The sequence below is a fragment of the Haemorhous mexicanus genome, chromosome 18, assembly GCF_027477595.1.
Source record: "Haemorhous mexicanus isolate bHaeMex1 chromosome 18, bHaeMex1.pri, whole genome shotgun sequence".
Classification (NCBI taxonomy): Eukaryota; Metazoa; Chordata; class Aves; order Passeriformes; family Fringillidae; genus Haemorhous; species Haemorhous mexicanus.
In genome coordinates, this window is record NC_082358.1 from 286967 (window position 1) to 303836 (window position 16870).

At 41.1% G+C, this 16870-nt stretch overlaps 1 protein-coding gene across 1 annotated transcript in view; it reads right to left on the reverse strand.

Annotated features, from left to right (window-relative positions):
• Nucleotides 1–16870, reverse strand: part of CPNE1 (copine 1) — a 43332-nt gene that overhangs the window by 13342 nt on the left and 13120 nt on the right. Inside the window, 8 exon segments of the mRNA XM_059862465.1 lie at nucleotides 3070–3117; nucleotides 3119–3160; nucleotides 3615–3698; nucleotides 4353–4426; nucleotides 4638–4710; nucleotides 5011–5190; nucleotides 5685–5737; nucleotides 5740–5812. Coding sequence (XP_059718448.1) covers nucleotides 3070–3117; nucleotides 3119–3160; nucleotides 3615–3698; nucleotides 4353–4426; nucleotides 4638–4710; nucleotides 5011–5190; nucleotides 5685–5737; nucleotides 5740–5812 — 627 coding nt within the window.

Sequence of the window (16870 nt, forward strand, 5' to 3'; positions counted from 1 at the left end):
ACACTGTATTGAGTTATTTATTATTTCTTCGCAAATGAACTCTCCAATACTCATTACAAGCCATGAAATACAGTCAGCAAGGAAAAGACCCCTTTCATCTACAGGAGGAACTTTCAGAATCCACAGAAAACTATTTTGCCTTTGTGTATATGCCATTAAACCTGTGAATACCAATACATACAAATTTCTATTTTGCTACTCCCATTTGCTACATTTGTTATTTCTATTTAAGTAACTATGGGGCTGAGGCACCGCTTTCACTTATTTTTCACAAAACTGCAACAAAGTGTCACAAATATGAGCTGTTCTTAACAAGAACAAGGAGAGCATCACTCTGAATCACAATGAAGAAAGAATTGCCATAATACTAGATAACATTTGATCAAAAGATTTATGTTCACACACATATTCAGCATTTAATCCTCATACACAGCTAGCAAAGTTGTTGTTTAGGGGATACACCCAAATGGTGTATGCTGCCCAAAGGTTTCACCACTAGGTCAACTTTTGGAAGCCTCAAACAAGAAGTTTTGAGGAACAAATTCCAAATGAAAAATAAAACAGTAGTGAAATATTATATACTTCACTGTTGTTAGTGAAACTCTTGACTGTCAGTCTAGACTCCCCTGACTAACTTCCCCAGCACGATAAGAATATGAACAGTTTAATCCTTTTTCACAACTGCATTGGGAAATTGCCCAGATTATTTGCCCATGCATCAAGAATTTTGGCTTAAATGAACTAACAGAAAAAAGCTATCCTTTTGAAGAAGTAGATAATTCTGAAGTGGACTCGAAAGCATAGAAAGCTTCTAAAAAACAAACAAAACAAAATAACAACACAAATATTTTTGGGGTATAGCAAATATAGCCCCACAAAACAGTATGGGTAAACCACATCATGTCAGTTCTAACCAATGACAATATGCACCGCTTAGTCACCTCCTCTATATGCCTGCTGCACACTTTTGAACAAAGATGACTTCTTTCTGACCTAAAACTGTTGATACCCCACCAATAAGAGCTCACAAACACCACTCAGAACACTGCCACCTATCAACAAGCCCAGCACACCTGTTGGAGGTTTGAATTTTTCTTTCTCTCAGGGAATTTTTCTCCCATTTGTTGCCTAAGAGAGACAAAAGATGCATCCAAGATGGGGAGTAGGGGGCAAGGGGTGTAGTTGACTGCAGCCTCCTAGGTGGGGAGTGAGCTTGGTAGCTGGAGGAGATTTTCTCTTGCAAAGTGCAGAGATACCAAGACTTAGCTGGGGGCCAGGGCCTGGGCTCAGCCCTCTCTCGCAGCCTTGCTCTTGGTTGTGGTTTTGGTGCTGAAGTGCTGCTGCCCAAAGGATTCACCACTGTGGAGATTTGTCCTTCAATGCTTCTCCTTACCCTGGGTGAGGCTTTGCTCGTAAGAGCAGCTGTTAAACTGGGACCTTTTCAACAATCAATCTTGATGAGAGACTCATCAAGTGCTTGGGTACCTCAGCGGAAACCCAGGACCCCTCTGGAGGGAGCCCCTCCCTGCTGCTTGTGGGAGTCTGGCTGCCACTGCAGGACCCACATTGCTCCTGCCACAGCTTCGGGTTTTTTGCTACACTTTGTTTGCCACCCAGGGTCTACTCTACTCTGCCGTTCCAGCTGCTTCCGAGGTTCCTGCTGCAGTCTATTTCAGCAGCCGGAGGCACAGCGGGACCGGCCGTCCCTGAGGGGTCCAAAGGAAGCCCCTTCTCCATCCCTTCCGCCAGCCCGCCCGCCATTGCCGCGTGCAGAGAGGCGGCCGAGCTCGCGCCACAGCGCCCCCTGCAGCCCCGGGGGAATCATCGCCCCGCCCTGCCCGGCCGGGAGCCAGCAGCGCCCCTGCTGGCCGTGCCCGGAACTGCACCGCAGGGGAAGGTGCCTGCAGCCGGGACAAGGCGGCCCTGGGGCTCTGCGTCTGCTCGTCCTTGCTGCCGGGCTTGGGGTTTGTTTGCCGTGGTATACACACACACGCCAGTAAGGAACTGCTATTCCTTTCCCCCTGGCTTTGCCTGAAAGCCCTGTCATTTCAAAGTTACAATAATTCAGAGGGAAGGGGGTCATATTCTCCATTCCAAGGGGGGGTTCCCACCTTCTTTGGCAGACACCTGTCTTTTAAACCAAGACAACACCTGAACACCTATTTTAAGGCTAATAATCTCAGTAATTATTAGGAACTACCACACTGCACAAAGAACATTAGCATGCATGCATTTTGCTAAATCTTCCATATCAAGCTTTCAGCATGAAATTTCTTCAGAGAGAGGATGAAGAAGTAAAATTCTGCCAAGGTAAAGCATTTAGGTGTTAGAAAAGTAGAGAGAAATTATACTCACACAGAACAATCTATGGATTTAAATGCCTTTAAATTATCAACACATTGCTTAGAAGAAAAACTAACATATTAAGTTGCTATCAGATTTTTCTTTTGTAGAAACATATTAAAATATGTAGTTGTTCTGCTACACCTCTACAAGCCAGGGCCACAGAGAATTAGTTATCATACACAAGACCACAGGGGAATGCAATTTTGACTTAAAACTAAATTTCTACTTCAAACAGATAGAAAAAGAATTGGGAAAACCTTCCAGTCTCTTGAATGGATAAATCTGACAGGTACCTCAAAGCCCTCTCTGTGTTAGTATCCCAAGGCGCTTAAGTTTGTCCAATATCTGCAAGTTTCTCAGTTAACTTAGAAACAGTGCTAGAAAGCCGCAATGAAAAAAACCCAAAACAACCAACTACCCAACCAAACAAGACACCACAACCAAAGCTCAACTTGAAACCCTGGCCAGAAGAGCAAAAAAAAACAGTTACAATTCTTCTTATGACTAATCATTGGAAATTGTGTCACTTCTGCATTTCCCGACTTCTCGATTTGACCACTCATCATATTTTAAAACAGACATGTAGTCATTTATCTATCTCACTACAATTCTAGAAAGGCAATCTAATAACTTAAATATGACTAGACAACCTGATAACGCATTGTTAGCATCAACAGAAAATTGATGACTTGGAACAACGAAGAGAATTTCTAAAGGCTGTACCTTGATAGCTTTATTAAAATCTCCACCACAGAAAGTTTGCAAGCGAACAATTGAACTTCCTCCAGCGTGGATTTAAGCTGATCTTGATGACCTTGAAAATATGACAGCAACATGTCACATGAGAAATACAGCATGCAACTCACTAGAAATGATTACAAGAGGGCTCTTCATGGCAAGTTAAGAATAGCCTCAACCAGTTCAATCCTGGCACGTATCAATGGCAAAGCAACAGCTCTGCAAGAAATAAAAGCTTGATGCTCTCAGTGAAGGTAAATTTTACAGCCAAGCTCAACACCATTGAGAAGGAAGAGAGACCCTCTTCTCACTTGCTGTCCATGGTCAGACTCCTTACTCAGGTACCTCCATCCAGTCACCAAGCAGCAAATAAACAATTTGCTGCAGCCATAGTGAGCAGAACACCGTTATATAGGATACTTTCTCTGCAAAACTGGTGCAAAGCATGACCAGGAGTGGGACTCTCTCTCACTTTGAGTAAGAATAAACTGTCTGATCAACTCAAGGAAAACACTACGTGGAAATTCTACCTCTGCTCTGGATATGAGCTGCCATGCTCCAGCATTGCTCCGCTTGTCAAACTCCAGAAATTGATCCGATTTACCTAAGAAATCCTGCACACAAAAATCCTGAAGTAATCAGCCTCCTCTATATTTTACCAAAATGAGTAAAGAATTAACTAAATACCAGACAATACTTTGTAAAAGAACAAAGTCAAACAAACTATACATTAATTTTCTTTCCTCTTTCCTTTTTTATTTTAGTTTTTAAAACTGCTGCACTCTGTAAGTCATCAGCATTTATAAGCTCGAATTTCAAGATCTCCTCCTCAAACCACTTTTATAAATCACATCACTTTGTGAACTGAGAGTTAGGACTAAATCCCTGTATTGGTCTTTGGTTTAAAATAACATTGAGCAGAACATCTAAATTTCCACCTTTTCTTCTTTAACAAAATTAAAGAAATATCAGTTCACTGGACACAATTATATAAGTGATTTGTATTCATATACAAATATTCCAAAGCCAAAACAATACCTTAAAACCTACACCTGGCAGTTGAGTTACTAGTTTGACATTGTGGACTTCAACATGCAATTGTATCTCCAACTTACTCCACTGTAAATAACACAAAACACAGCAAGCCTTTGCTCACAAACGGATTACTGGCTCAGTTTAATGTCTGCAAACACAGAGATTCCTGGCCAAAAGGCGCAAAATGTAATTACTAGAGAAGCATGCAAGATAATTTCTTAAAAAATCAATACCTTTTTGTCCAAGTTTTGGGCTTCAATTTCCCGGTACACAAACCTGGTATCCTTAATCTCCTCTACTGAAATCTCTGCCATGGAAATTTTGGGGGCAAAAAAATGTAAACAAGAAATGACAGAGTTTTGCTTATATTTTGTCCATAAAAGAAACTGTAGTTTCTTTTAAATATCTCTCTCCTGTATATATGTAGCATTTGAAGATATACTGACAAGAAACCAGAAAAGCCACTTTATCCCAGACAACATATTGAGAGACTTTTTTCAAACAAAAACATTATCTACTGTAAGTGCCCTTTCCTGCTGACTTTTCCTGCTTCAATTCCAGCAGTCGGGTGAACACTGAGCTAGACACAACCTAAGGTTAGAAGACAGATAATAAAAATATCATGTTAGACAAAGAGGAAAGAATTACTCTTGAAGTGCCTCCTAAGTTAAGCAATTAATTACAAAATACATGTATTTCTAACCTTTGCTTTGTGATCGACATGGTGATTTTTCTAACCACATTCAATGGTAACACAAACGAACGTGTTTAACTGTGTTTTCAAATTTGAATATATTGCAGCCTTTGACAAAGCAGATTTTCACTTCATTTTTCATAATAAAGCCAACTCTCGCTGCTATTTTGTACATCACTTAACACGTCTACACGTACCTGTCCCAGTGCCCACTCAATCCCTCCCAGGTAGCCATCATCATTTAAATCAAAAGACTTGTTATCAATATCATACATGCCGAATTTCAGCTTCTGCACTTTCTCAAAGTAGCAGTCCACAACCAGTTTCTTGCAGAATTCAGGGTCTTGGCAGTTCTTGACCTTTTCCGTGTGATCTAGCTGCACAAACACAGGAGCAGAGCTGTTGATAATGAGTAACAAGCCCATATTCTCCCACACAGCTTTTTACCTGCACCAGGTGGACACAGGCACTTGCAAGGCTACACACCCTGGACCCATGCCTCATTCTCAGTGACAAACTGGGCTGACTGATGACTCATCAGGAAAGGAAATGGTATTGAAAAACACTACTGTAAGGGAAAATTCTGAAAACCAGGGGGAAAAGACTGCTGAAACAATGTATTCTGGAGCGTGTGCTCTACGGCAAGTCATATCCTTACAGGCAAATGAGCCTCCTGATGCAACTCTGAGCAAACAAGTCAGCAATTAAAGAAAACACTGAAGATTTGAGCGTGGGCAGTGGGACTGCTGACCAATCATAAATCTGAATTAGGTGTATGTCATACACCTTCCAGGAAAACCTACGGGATGGAAAAGAGGAGACTCGGCGTGTTTACACCCACCGGCAGCGCGCGGCCACGAGCCGCTCTTACCTCAGCCCACCGGCCATCGCCCGCGTCCTGCAGCAGGACGCAGAGGGGGTCCACCTAGAGCTCAGGTCCCCGTCGAGGAGGCTCCGGCAGGCCACGGACAGCTCCACCCGGGACACGCACGCGGCCATCTGCGGGCAGAGCACAGCGTCAGACGGCCCGGCCCGAACCCCGCGTGCCCCCGGTGCGGCGGAGCGGAGGCACGCGCGGGCGGGGCGGGGCCGCGGCTACCGGCGCTCCGCGGTCCCTCCCGCCCCGGGCCAGGTGGGTGCGGCGGAGCGCGGTACCTCCGCGCAGCCGGGTACCAACTGCGGCCCGCCTCGCCCATCGGCTCTTGAATTCACCTATTTCTACCGGCCTCTCCCCGCTGCTCCCGCTCCCCCCGCAGGAGCCCTTCCCTTTGCCTCGGTGCATGCTGCTGCCTCAGGTTTCTACAATGGGCCGGGCCTGTCGTCCCCTCCCCGGGACAGCCACTCACGGCCCTGCACAGGAACCGGGACCTCCATCCCGCCAGCGTCGCAGCTGCCGCCCCGCGCCGAAGAGCCGCCCCACGCGGTGAAAGCACTGCCAAAGCCCCCTCTGCTCACCCACGGGAGCCACAGAGCCCCCGTGCTTTGCCGTATTGGCTTCCAAAACACCGTAACATCATCCCGCAAACAGGGGATAATAACTAAATTTTACTAGACATTATACTGCACACGCTTCTGTTTGAGGAACAGCTATAATTCTCAAAACTGAATTAGAAGATAAGCCTTCAAGCGCCAAAATATTACAGAGACTGGACAGTTTGAGGACTAGAGTTTAAATGGGACTATTTCATAGAGAAGCTTCTTCTTCTGAGTCTGGAAAATAAGGAATGCTTTGGCTTTTTAGTACCCAAGTACCCCATGGCTTCCTCATACTTTCAGGGTGAATATATTTAACTCAAAGTGATGAGCTTTTATTGTACAACATTTAATCCCTTGGACATCCCAATCAGCAATCTACCCTGGACAAATGTTAACAAAGTCACTTAATACGCCAGTGCATGGTGCTCCAGTGATGGTGACAGGACAAAACCAGCACTCAGTAAAAATTAGCAAAGCTTTAGGCAAAGACAATCAGCTTTAAACTAAGGTCGTCATCATCACTTGGTTTAACACCAGCATATTTTAAAAAAATTGTCTGAGGTAGTCAGCTGTTAAAACTACTGGCAGAAGCCATCAATTTTCTACTCAGTTGCCTTCAACACCAAGATTCACAAAGAAACCACTGATTTGCAATTTTACAAGAAATGTATATAAGTCACAGGTATCAAGATTTTTCTTTACTGATCCATATATTCTACCAGACCAGCTTTCATCTCCCAGACTCACATAGGTGAAAACAGACAACAGCAAAACTTTGTCTGACACCCACTATTTGACAACAAGATTAGGACATCCAGTCTGGGCTCCCTTGCCAACATTTTGCCTCTGTTTTCTCTACTGCAACAGAGCGTTCTGTACTAGCAAGAGGCACCTTTCCTCCCCACTAGAGCTCAAAGCATCAGGAGTTAAGTTAACCTCAAAGAAACAGCTCCCCATAAGCTTTAGCATCCCCAGTCAGCAATGGCTCCTTTCTGGGAGGAAACCACCATCGCAGATCTAAAGCTGCATACAGACCAAGCCCATATATATTTATTCCATGTTACAAAGACACCAGAAAGGAAGAGTTTTGAGATAGCAACTGTTAAATCACACAATGAAGCCAGGAGGTGAAGGGACGTAAGTCCTCAAACCCAATCACCTCTTCTCTGCTACCTGAATCTCTTCTCCAGATCCGCAGCAATGAAATTATGAAAATACTCAACTGTTTCAAAGATTTTACTTCCAGTACCCTAAAACCCAGAAGGCTGTCTCATCTGATTGTTTTAAATTTAGTAATGGCATAGGATTTCCCTTGAAATACAGCCCAGATGTTCTGCTGAACTACTGGGGACATATACAAACTACAAGGCATCCTTTCCCACTGTATCCTCTTGCTCCATCAGATCACAGGAGACTCACTGATGCACATGACCACGAAGACACAACAGAGCACCAGCAGGCCAGCTGTTTGGAGTAGCTGAGCAGGAACTGTCCTAACTAGCCATACACCCTTCCTCACCAACTTGGGAGATAACAAGAAAACAGGTTTAACAACTACAGACTGAATCCTTATGAAAACAGGGAGAGCTCCTTAACAGATTCAGATTTTTTTTAAAAATTAACCTGAAAATACCAGTTTGAACCTCAGCCAGCAATTATTTATAGATTACTGCCTATGGATGTCCTTGAAGAGCCCACGCAACCTTATTTTCACTTCATGGCTACCCAAGCACACTGTATAGTGTTCTCCAGTATCAGTCAATTCCTTGAATAGCAGCAGAAGAAAATCCTGGTCATAGACATCCCAGCAGCAAGAGCAACGAGCAGCTGGTCTGCTAAAACACAGCATCCATTTCAGCAAAGCCTGAAGACTGCTTAGTCTGCAGGTAAGCAACTTTGCTCAGTTACCCTGCTCATGCAGTTAACTGAGCAGCACAAATCTCTGGAAATCTGCCTGCATTTGAAAAGCTTAGAAAGATTAAAAGTTTAACATATTTTCACCTCCAAACAGACACACATATATATTTAAAAAAAAAAAAAAAAAACTAAAATAAAGAAACCAAAAAACTGAATGGGAAGAAAAAATAGTGAACTTCTTCACCAATTAGAAAAACTACCTCCAACTTGATTTAACAGGATTTCATTATGATAATATTGGCTTAATTTTTTTTCTTTTCCTCCATAATGTAAGATTTCTAGAATTTACTTTCATTTCTCATAGTAAATTATAGTGATTGCATCTCTCTTTCTATAAAAAAGTGAATAGTTTATGTGAAATATATCAGCTGACTTTCATCTCCACTTCTTTCCATAGAGTCCCAGTTATTTTCCTACAACAGAAGTGACAATTCCAAAAGTTTTCAAAATGCCAGCAATTAGTGCTTGGACTTAGAACTACGCCATACCTAACACAACCCCCCTCCCTGTTCCTCTTTAAGCTGGAGCCTATGATGACTTCTCTGATTTGCACTTCCACACAATGCTGCAACATCATCTTGGCATTTTATTACTCCAAGCTGCCAGCCTGGCACATGCCAGCTCACTGCCAGGGACAGGCATTACGGCACCACTCAGTGCTGGTGCCATAATGCCTGTCAGAGCAGAAACGCTTCACCACTTACCAGTGCTGTGCAATCGACACACGAGCAGAGAACAATCTTCTAGTGGTTACTAAGCTCAAACAGTGTACAAAGGCTCTGATCTCAGGCTAAGCAGTTTGCTGCAATTACACTGAAAGAACTTGGGGGTTTATTATTTTTATTAACAGCTGTCTTTTTTTTCCTCAGCATGCATTCAAGAACACCAACTGTATTCAGCTTGCAGACGGTAATCAACATTTCAAAACCACATTTCACGTTGTTTCACTGAATTTTCATAGAGCATACTTATTTGTATCCAATCATACGCACAAAACAAACTTAGTTTTTAGACTTGCAACAGTATTTATAATGACAGAATATTATTTATATTTGTTGTGACACAAATTTTTCCAATAGTTTCAGAACAGTGAATACTATGAAGGACTTTCTAAACAAACTGCCATCAACTCGATTCAATCCTGGTAAAGAGTGCCCATGGTTCATCAGCCAGCCTTAATTCCAGGGATGAGAGCTCCCAGGGAGGACAGACATAGTTCCTGCCGGGTGAAGTGGAGGCTGTGCTGATGCTGAAACTCTGAGCCATGACCAAGGGTAAGACCCCCAGCCCAGTGCCTGAGCTCAGAACTGGACTGCAGGCCTCATCAAACATTTTATTGACCACTGCAGACCTATGGGCCTGCTAAACATGCACGAAGGTACAACCTGGCTCTATCCACTGAGCTGTCTCCACATGAACACTGAAGCTCCAGTATCAACATGAAAATGGGGGGTTGGGGGGGTGGTGTGTCCAAAGTCAGCCAATGGGTACAAGCTCTGACAACCCAACCTCCAAGAAGCTCCCAGAAACTGACTGAGGAGGCAAAGCTCCCATTTATAACAAAAATAACAATCTTAGAACAGCGTAAAAAAATAAAAAAAAAACAAAAACTGAAACAAAGCCCAACAATCACAACTGGCATGGTAATTTTGGTAATTTTCAGTAAAATATCCAAACAAGAATTTCAATCAGTTAATCAGTTCATCTTTATTGCAGCTTCCCCCCACCCAAGAGACAAGTCTCAACTCTGGGGAAAAAGTACCTTCTACAAATTCACCTTTCTACCTGTACTACGTTCACTGTTAACTTATACACTGCCAATATACCCCTTAACCACAACCAATAAACTCAGAGAAATTATCATGTATGCCTTCACTATAGATCTATTCTCCACTTTTCTGAGAAATAACCAACTGAAACTATTTAAAATATTAGTTTGGAACATATTAAATTACAAAATGTTTCAAATTAACACCCAGACTTAAGCAAAACCAATTACCAAACCAAATTCTTCATGCAAAGAAAACATTTCAAAGTTCTCCATAGGATTTAACAGCAGAGTAGCAAAACCCATTTCCTTGAAAAAGTAACTTAACACAGGCTAGAGCTTTGGAGTCAGTCACTGGACTTAAGCTACAATAGTAACTGCAACCCTAAAAGTGTTCACTGACTCCTCCCACCAAGTAAGATATTTTTCCCATCCCTTTCATATTTATTCACCTGCTTTTTCCTTCTCCTCACCGTGATTCTCAAGTACTTATTACTGAAACCTGAAGAACAACTTAATTGAAAAACAGACTTAACATCTCAACCACACAGACCTTTGTAACAACCCCAAACATGTATTTTACATTGCCAACCATCTTTGCCTTTCTCCAGTAAGGCCTTGTTCTTTCCCTTAAATTCCAGCTATTTCTACTTCAGGCCTAAACATTCTGTCCCATTTCCCAGGTAAATCCAGCTGTCTACCACTCAGTCTTCCATTTTTCCATCCAAACTCCTTAAGCTGAGATCAAAGACTACACCACATTCCTCTTCTTTGGTTCTTCAACTACACTGCAGCTTCACCAGCAAGTACCTCCACTGACCAATTCTTACTTACACGCACCCATGAATTTTGAAGTGATTCCTCAGCATTCATTCTGCTTTCCCCTTCACAACCTCTACCCTTCCCAAACTCTGGAAATCTAAACTATAATACCACTATCCTTATAGTTATACTACATTGATATAATTTTACCATTCCTCCAAAACTAGGAACAGTGACTTCAAGGCAGAAACTCAGTAAGTCCATCTAACTAGACTAGTCCATACTGTGTAAACAGCATGAGTTCAAAGTAAGACTTTAAATACAAATATGCCAGCAATACATTTTACTGATCTTTGCTATTGTATCAAATTCACAAGAAGAATTTTGGTGGCTACATTGTACCAACACCCATTTAATCAATGAAAAGTTGTCATACTTGATTCTTTTCTTTCTTTTCAACTGCACTTGTTGAATAATCACCAGAAAAGACCGAAATACTACACTTGAATTCTTTACGCTATTTTCAGTCACCCTGAAGTTATTATGGCGCAGTGACAACTCTTGCCTAAAAAAATTAGTAAGGACATAAAGCAGAAATGACCTTTTAATTTCTCACACTTTAAGAACAACATTACCCCTTCACATTATATAAGTCAGGCTTCCTTCTTTATGGACTTTAATACTGAATCTAGCTCACAAAATACGATCCAGAAAAAATCCCAAACCTTAGTATTAATTCTGCAGTACTCCTAGGAAACTGAATTCTTTGACTTATTCATTGCAAGTTCAGCCTAATTGCCAATACTCATTCAGTTCTTTCTACTTCTGAGTATAGGCTCCCTTTTAAGAGAAAGCCTAATCTGTTATGAAATAATGACATTTCAAAACAAAAAAAAACCTAAAAATCCCACCACCACAAAAGCCTGACATTAAGGAAGTAGGATAAAGAGAAGGATATGGCAAGGAATTTTAAAAGTTGTTTTTTCTCTAGCCCATCCAGACTAACAATAGTACAATTTAAAGGCCACAAACACCAAACAGACCTCATGTTCCCTTTCTATTCTGTTCCAGATCCAGCTTCTCTTGCCAGTGAACCTTCACAAAAGCACAAACCCATTTACAACAGTGGCTTCAAGCCACTCCATTTGTGTCAGAAACAAGTGGGCCAAATGATGACACAATCTTCCTGCATTAAGGGAGACTACACAAATGCAGGCAGACACCTATTTCCTCTTCCATGTCTGCGATCCACAGTATACGCACTGTAATAGTTTCTAACCTACACCCTGAAGAAATCTGTTGTCATTATGTTTGAATTTGCTACAAAGGTGCTCCACACCCTTGAGAAAACACATCTCTGCAAGCCAAGCATCTGAAAATCCCTACAACTCCCACCAGGGACCTTTTTTCTTTTCTCAAAATGAAATGAATACTTTCAACAAACTTATAAGAAATGTGACTGAACTGAAGCAGACCAAATTCTCAAGCAACCACTCTGATGAAAAATCTAGAGTAAATTTAACAGATACAAAAGAATGAAATAAATTATATTCACTCTAAGCAGAGAGACGTGGAATTACCACCACTAGGTGGAACCTGCAAAATTGGTTACAAACTGCAGAGCACTACCTCTCTCAACCTGGCAGCAGTCAGGACAAACATCAGACTGAATTTGGCATCACAGTCATTTGTCCATCACAGATTCAGAGCTTTTATGTGAACCTAATGCAGTAGCAGGGGATTTGAAAAGCACAAAAATATTAAAACAGTATCTGTGAGCTGACCAAAGAAATTTAAAAAGCAGGTTCTTCCTACCTAAATTACTTCCTCAAACCTAAACAAGACAGAGAAGGTTATACTGCATCACCACACCATGGCTGGCAGAGAACACAGTTACAGGGATTCCTCTCACCTTTCATAATAACAAAATTAAGTGATCCTATGGTTATATATTGATTCCAGTCACTGCACTGAAATAGCTGGTATTTCATATAGATACCTTACCTGCAGATTCATTAGGATTCATAGTACATTCACTTATTAGTTTAAAACTAAGCATTTTGGATTTCACAAAACTTACTGTTGTTTCTGTTTGAAGCTGTTTTTACAGGCCCAGCTAATGACAAAATTTGGTACCAAAAGTAACACAAGCTATCAGGCAGAAGGAAAAGACTACAAAGTCTTCTGTTCCCGGAGACATGAAAGTAGCCAAATACTGCCTACTCATTCAAAGAAGTAGCATGATATAGTGCTTGCACTGCAAGGAGAAAGCACCATTTGTGTCATTGGCTGAACAAAACTACAGCGTCAGTTACCCAAAGTTAGGGCTAAGCGTCCAGATGACAAAAAACGGCCTTCCAAAAATTCAGGGCATTTGTGCAGTAGGTCATGGTATTGTGCATGTAATTTTCCACATATACTTGAAAGGCTTTTTTAAGAGATGCATCCAGTTAAAATATACACACTGACTTCAGTGATAACAACTACAGTTGTCTTAAAAAAAAACTTTAAAAAGACTTACCATCAAAAATATTCTGATTTACAATCTAAGAAAACATAAGACTCTGCAGAGCTCAAGTTTAACTACTTAACAGCAACTCATTTAGATCAACTACCTATCTCATATGATAGCTGTCTCTATCATAACAGCTGAATTTAAATTTCAGATCAGTTTAAGAATGTAAGTATTTAGTCACTGATTCATTGTGCTCCTTTTCACACAAACTCAGTGCTGAAGTTTCTGAACTCATGTCCATTCTTCATTAAATCAGTGCAGCACTTGTTTTCACTATAGCTAAAGCATGGTTTGGCCTCAACCTTTCAATTCCCCCTCAATCATCTTTGATGATAAAGTTGAAGTTCCCTTAAAGTGAGGATGAAAACATTCTGCCACTTGCATACTGGTTACTGAGAGACAAATTAGCTATACCACCACCAGTCTGCACACATACTTCCCAAAAGCACTCAAGTCAGTATCTGAAGAGAGCTCTAAGTGCTATTAAGAACACTCTCATGTATTCATGTAACACAGAATTTCTGCAACACAGAAAACTGGCTCTGCAGCAATGCTGGAATGTAGTGGGGGAACCCCAGACAGACGAATTTGTGATATTTAATAACTTTGCCTCCCCTCCTTAAGGAACAGGATTTCCCAAACATTCAGTCACTGAACTGCCTGTGTCTAATGTTACTTTTAATGAGCCTCTTCACTTTTATAGCTGGCTGCACTAGTGTTGCTCAGACACAAGTGGTTTATAAATTCTGTCCTTGTATTAGAAACATTTGCCCAATAATGGAAAAAGTATTGGCAACCATCATTTTCACTTCAGAGCACAGCTTCCTGATCAAACAAGGACTTCCCACAATCCATATCCATCCTCCCGTCAAAACAAGTAGCAGTGTTTTGGCTATACTGCTGAAAACAAAGAAGTTTGTTTTCAGCAGTATAGCCAAAAAAGCTCATTGAGAAGCACATTCTGGCAAATGCCACCACAGCAAGGTCACTAAACAAATGGGTGCTACACAGAGGTTTCCAATTTTAATGACAGAGATCCTATGAATTCCATCATAAAAGGAACTCAACCAAAATTATCTAAAAGGAATTCTTGAAGTAGTCTAGGTTCTGACTATATTACTGGTTTCCTCCCCAAATCTGCATAAGTGACTAGAAAGCATTTCTAAGCTGTCAGTCACATAGAGCAGTGCTACATCCACATATTCACATTCAATGGAAAACAGTCGACATTAAACTATTTGTTCCAAACTCTGAAATTGCTAGCTGGAAGTTCCACTTTCCTTTAGATGGTCAGAAATCAGAGCCATACAATCCAATCGATTCCTTGTTTAACCATACTGTAACTACAACATGAAGAGTTGAAAGAGTCACCAGCCTTCCTGAAGTAGTGACCAGCCCAAAAGGCCACACTATGCCAGAGACAGTTTTAGGCAGGATTAATTCTTATTTTCTCTGTGCAAGCCTTAAAAGTCCTTACTTTTTGGTTTTTAACTTTACAGGGAAATTAAATTAGCACTCCTGTGTACTGTGCAACATAAGGGCAATCCCCACTCCAGGCCCCAAAGTCTTTCCTGACTATGATCAATCAGGTCTAATTCACTGGTGATTCATAGCAAAAGAACTCAAAAGTTGAGGAAAATGGTGAAGCTGGTGTGAGAATAGCAAATACAGAGTTACAAACTGATTTTGTGGAACTCATACTGAATGAAAACACATTCTCTGTTTCTGAAAGCTTACCTAAGGTATTTGGGAAGCAACTAGTAAGACTATTTGAATTTCAGGCCGTAGACATGAGAACACACAAGAAAGATAGCCACAAAAGAGTAAGCTTTGCCTCTGCACAAGCAGTAAAGGAACTCAGGTAGAACTCATCTGGCTAATTCTCTCCAAAGCTGCCATGCTGTGAATACACAAACAAACCCAGAATGATAACAAAGGAATCTTCACAGAAGTGAATAACCAGCAAGTGAAAGGAGTCACAGCCAAATCATCTGACGCCCATGCTCAGGCTGGAGCTACCAAAAAAGAACACTTTTAGGGCTGCTATTTTTTTTCCTTTTGGTGTTTATAGCCAGGAGTGAAAAGCATCCAGGTCAGGGAGGTGGGAAACACTCCTTGCACAAACAACACCTAAACATTCCACTTAGTAACAAAGCTCCAATAAAATTACTAATGTCATCTGTGTAAAAAAACTAGCCACAGTTAGACCTACCTGATCACAAGATAGGAAAAGAGGTGCATTTCAGTAAACAGCCACAAATCAATGTGCGTACTACCAACCAACAGGTTTTCATTCCATGGAAAATCCAGACTGTGGAAAAAACAAATCTTTGAACTGCAATCACATTCTCACTGCAAGAAAACAGATAGGAAGAGAACACTTTGAAGTTACTCTTCCTGCAGAAGCATTAAACAGCTTCCCTTCCTCTCCCTCTGTACACAAACTCTAGCCCAGTTTTCCCAAAGCCATGAAAAAATATACAGCCACAGAGCAGCAAGGAGCACCAGCAAACCTGGAAAAGAGCAAAGATAACCAAATGTATTTGGCAACTCTGCCTCCAGGCCAAAGCAGAGGTTATGAAAAACCTCACAGCAACAGAATTTAGCATCTCATTTTGTTTTCAAAGGCATGCATATCTGAAGCAGCAAACCAACATAAAACTAATTTGTCTATTTCCCTGCACTCCAACTAAATGTATCCAACATGTCAAATTTCAAAACTGTCTCTTTCCAACCAATTAGCAAATATAGCAACTAGTTGTTTTCTTCCACTAGAGTCCATACTGAACAGGAAATGCAATCCTTTGTTTCAGGGTCTAATCTGCGTATCTGAATAATGAACCTAAACCAACTGTTCTCAAACAGTGATCTATTGGCCAACCAGAGGTTTTAAATGTTCCATAATACATAGTAGTTTCAGTTTTGCAGATCAGAAGGCCAACACAGTTCAGAGCTGCTGAACAACCTGCTGAGGGTCAACAGCACTTGCTACAAGAAGCAGCAACTTAGGAACCACCACAGCAGAAGACTAAGGAGAAACAAAATAAAGAAACCATAATCATTATTTACATTCAATGCACCACTGGTGTGCCTAGAAACTGGAAACATACTCTTTTGTAGAGTCTACAGTCTTCAGCACTCCAAAATACTCTCAGCAAAACAAGCTGCTGATTTCACTGAGTACAGGCAATGACTTTAGGGACAGCATGAGCAATGTGGAACTGAACAGCACATATATTTTTAAAAGGGAGACCTTCAATGTCATCTGCTACACAACTACAGTCTTCATTTTTGCATTGATCTTTCTCTCCACTCAACACAAATTCAGACCATAGACACTGAAGGAAAATACTACATGCTATGAAAGGAATGCTACTTAAAATAAAGCATCCTTCAGGTTTCTTTAAACCTAAAAAAGCCTCAAACATCTCATAAATCTACATTCAGACCATGACAACAATTAATTGGTTAAGAACTGGTTTTAATGCTGATATTACAGAATGCCAACAAAATCTGTGACATTAAGGGATAATTGCTTGAAATTTGGTAATAAAAAAAAAAAAAATGTCACCCACTGTCACCCAACTAATGAAATTCTTTCATCTAAGTCACAATTTTA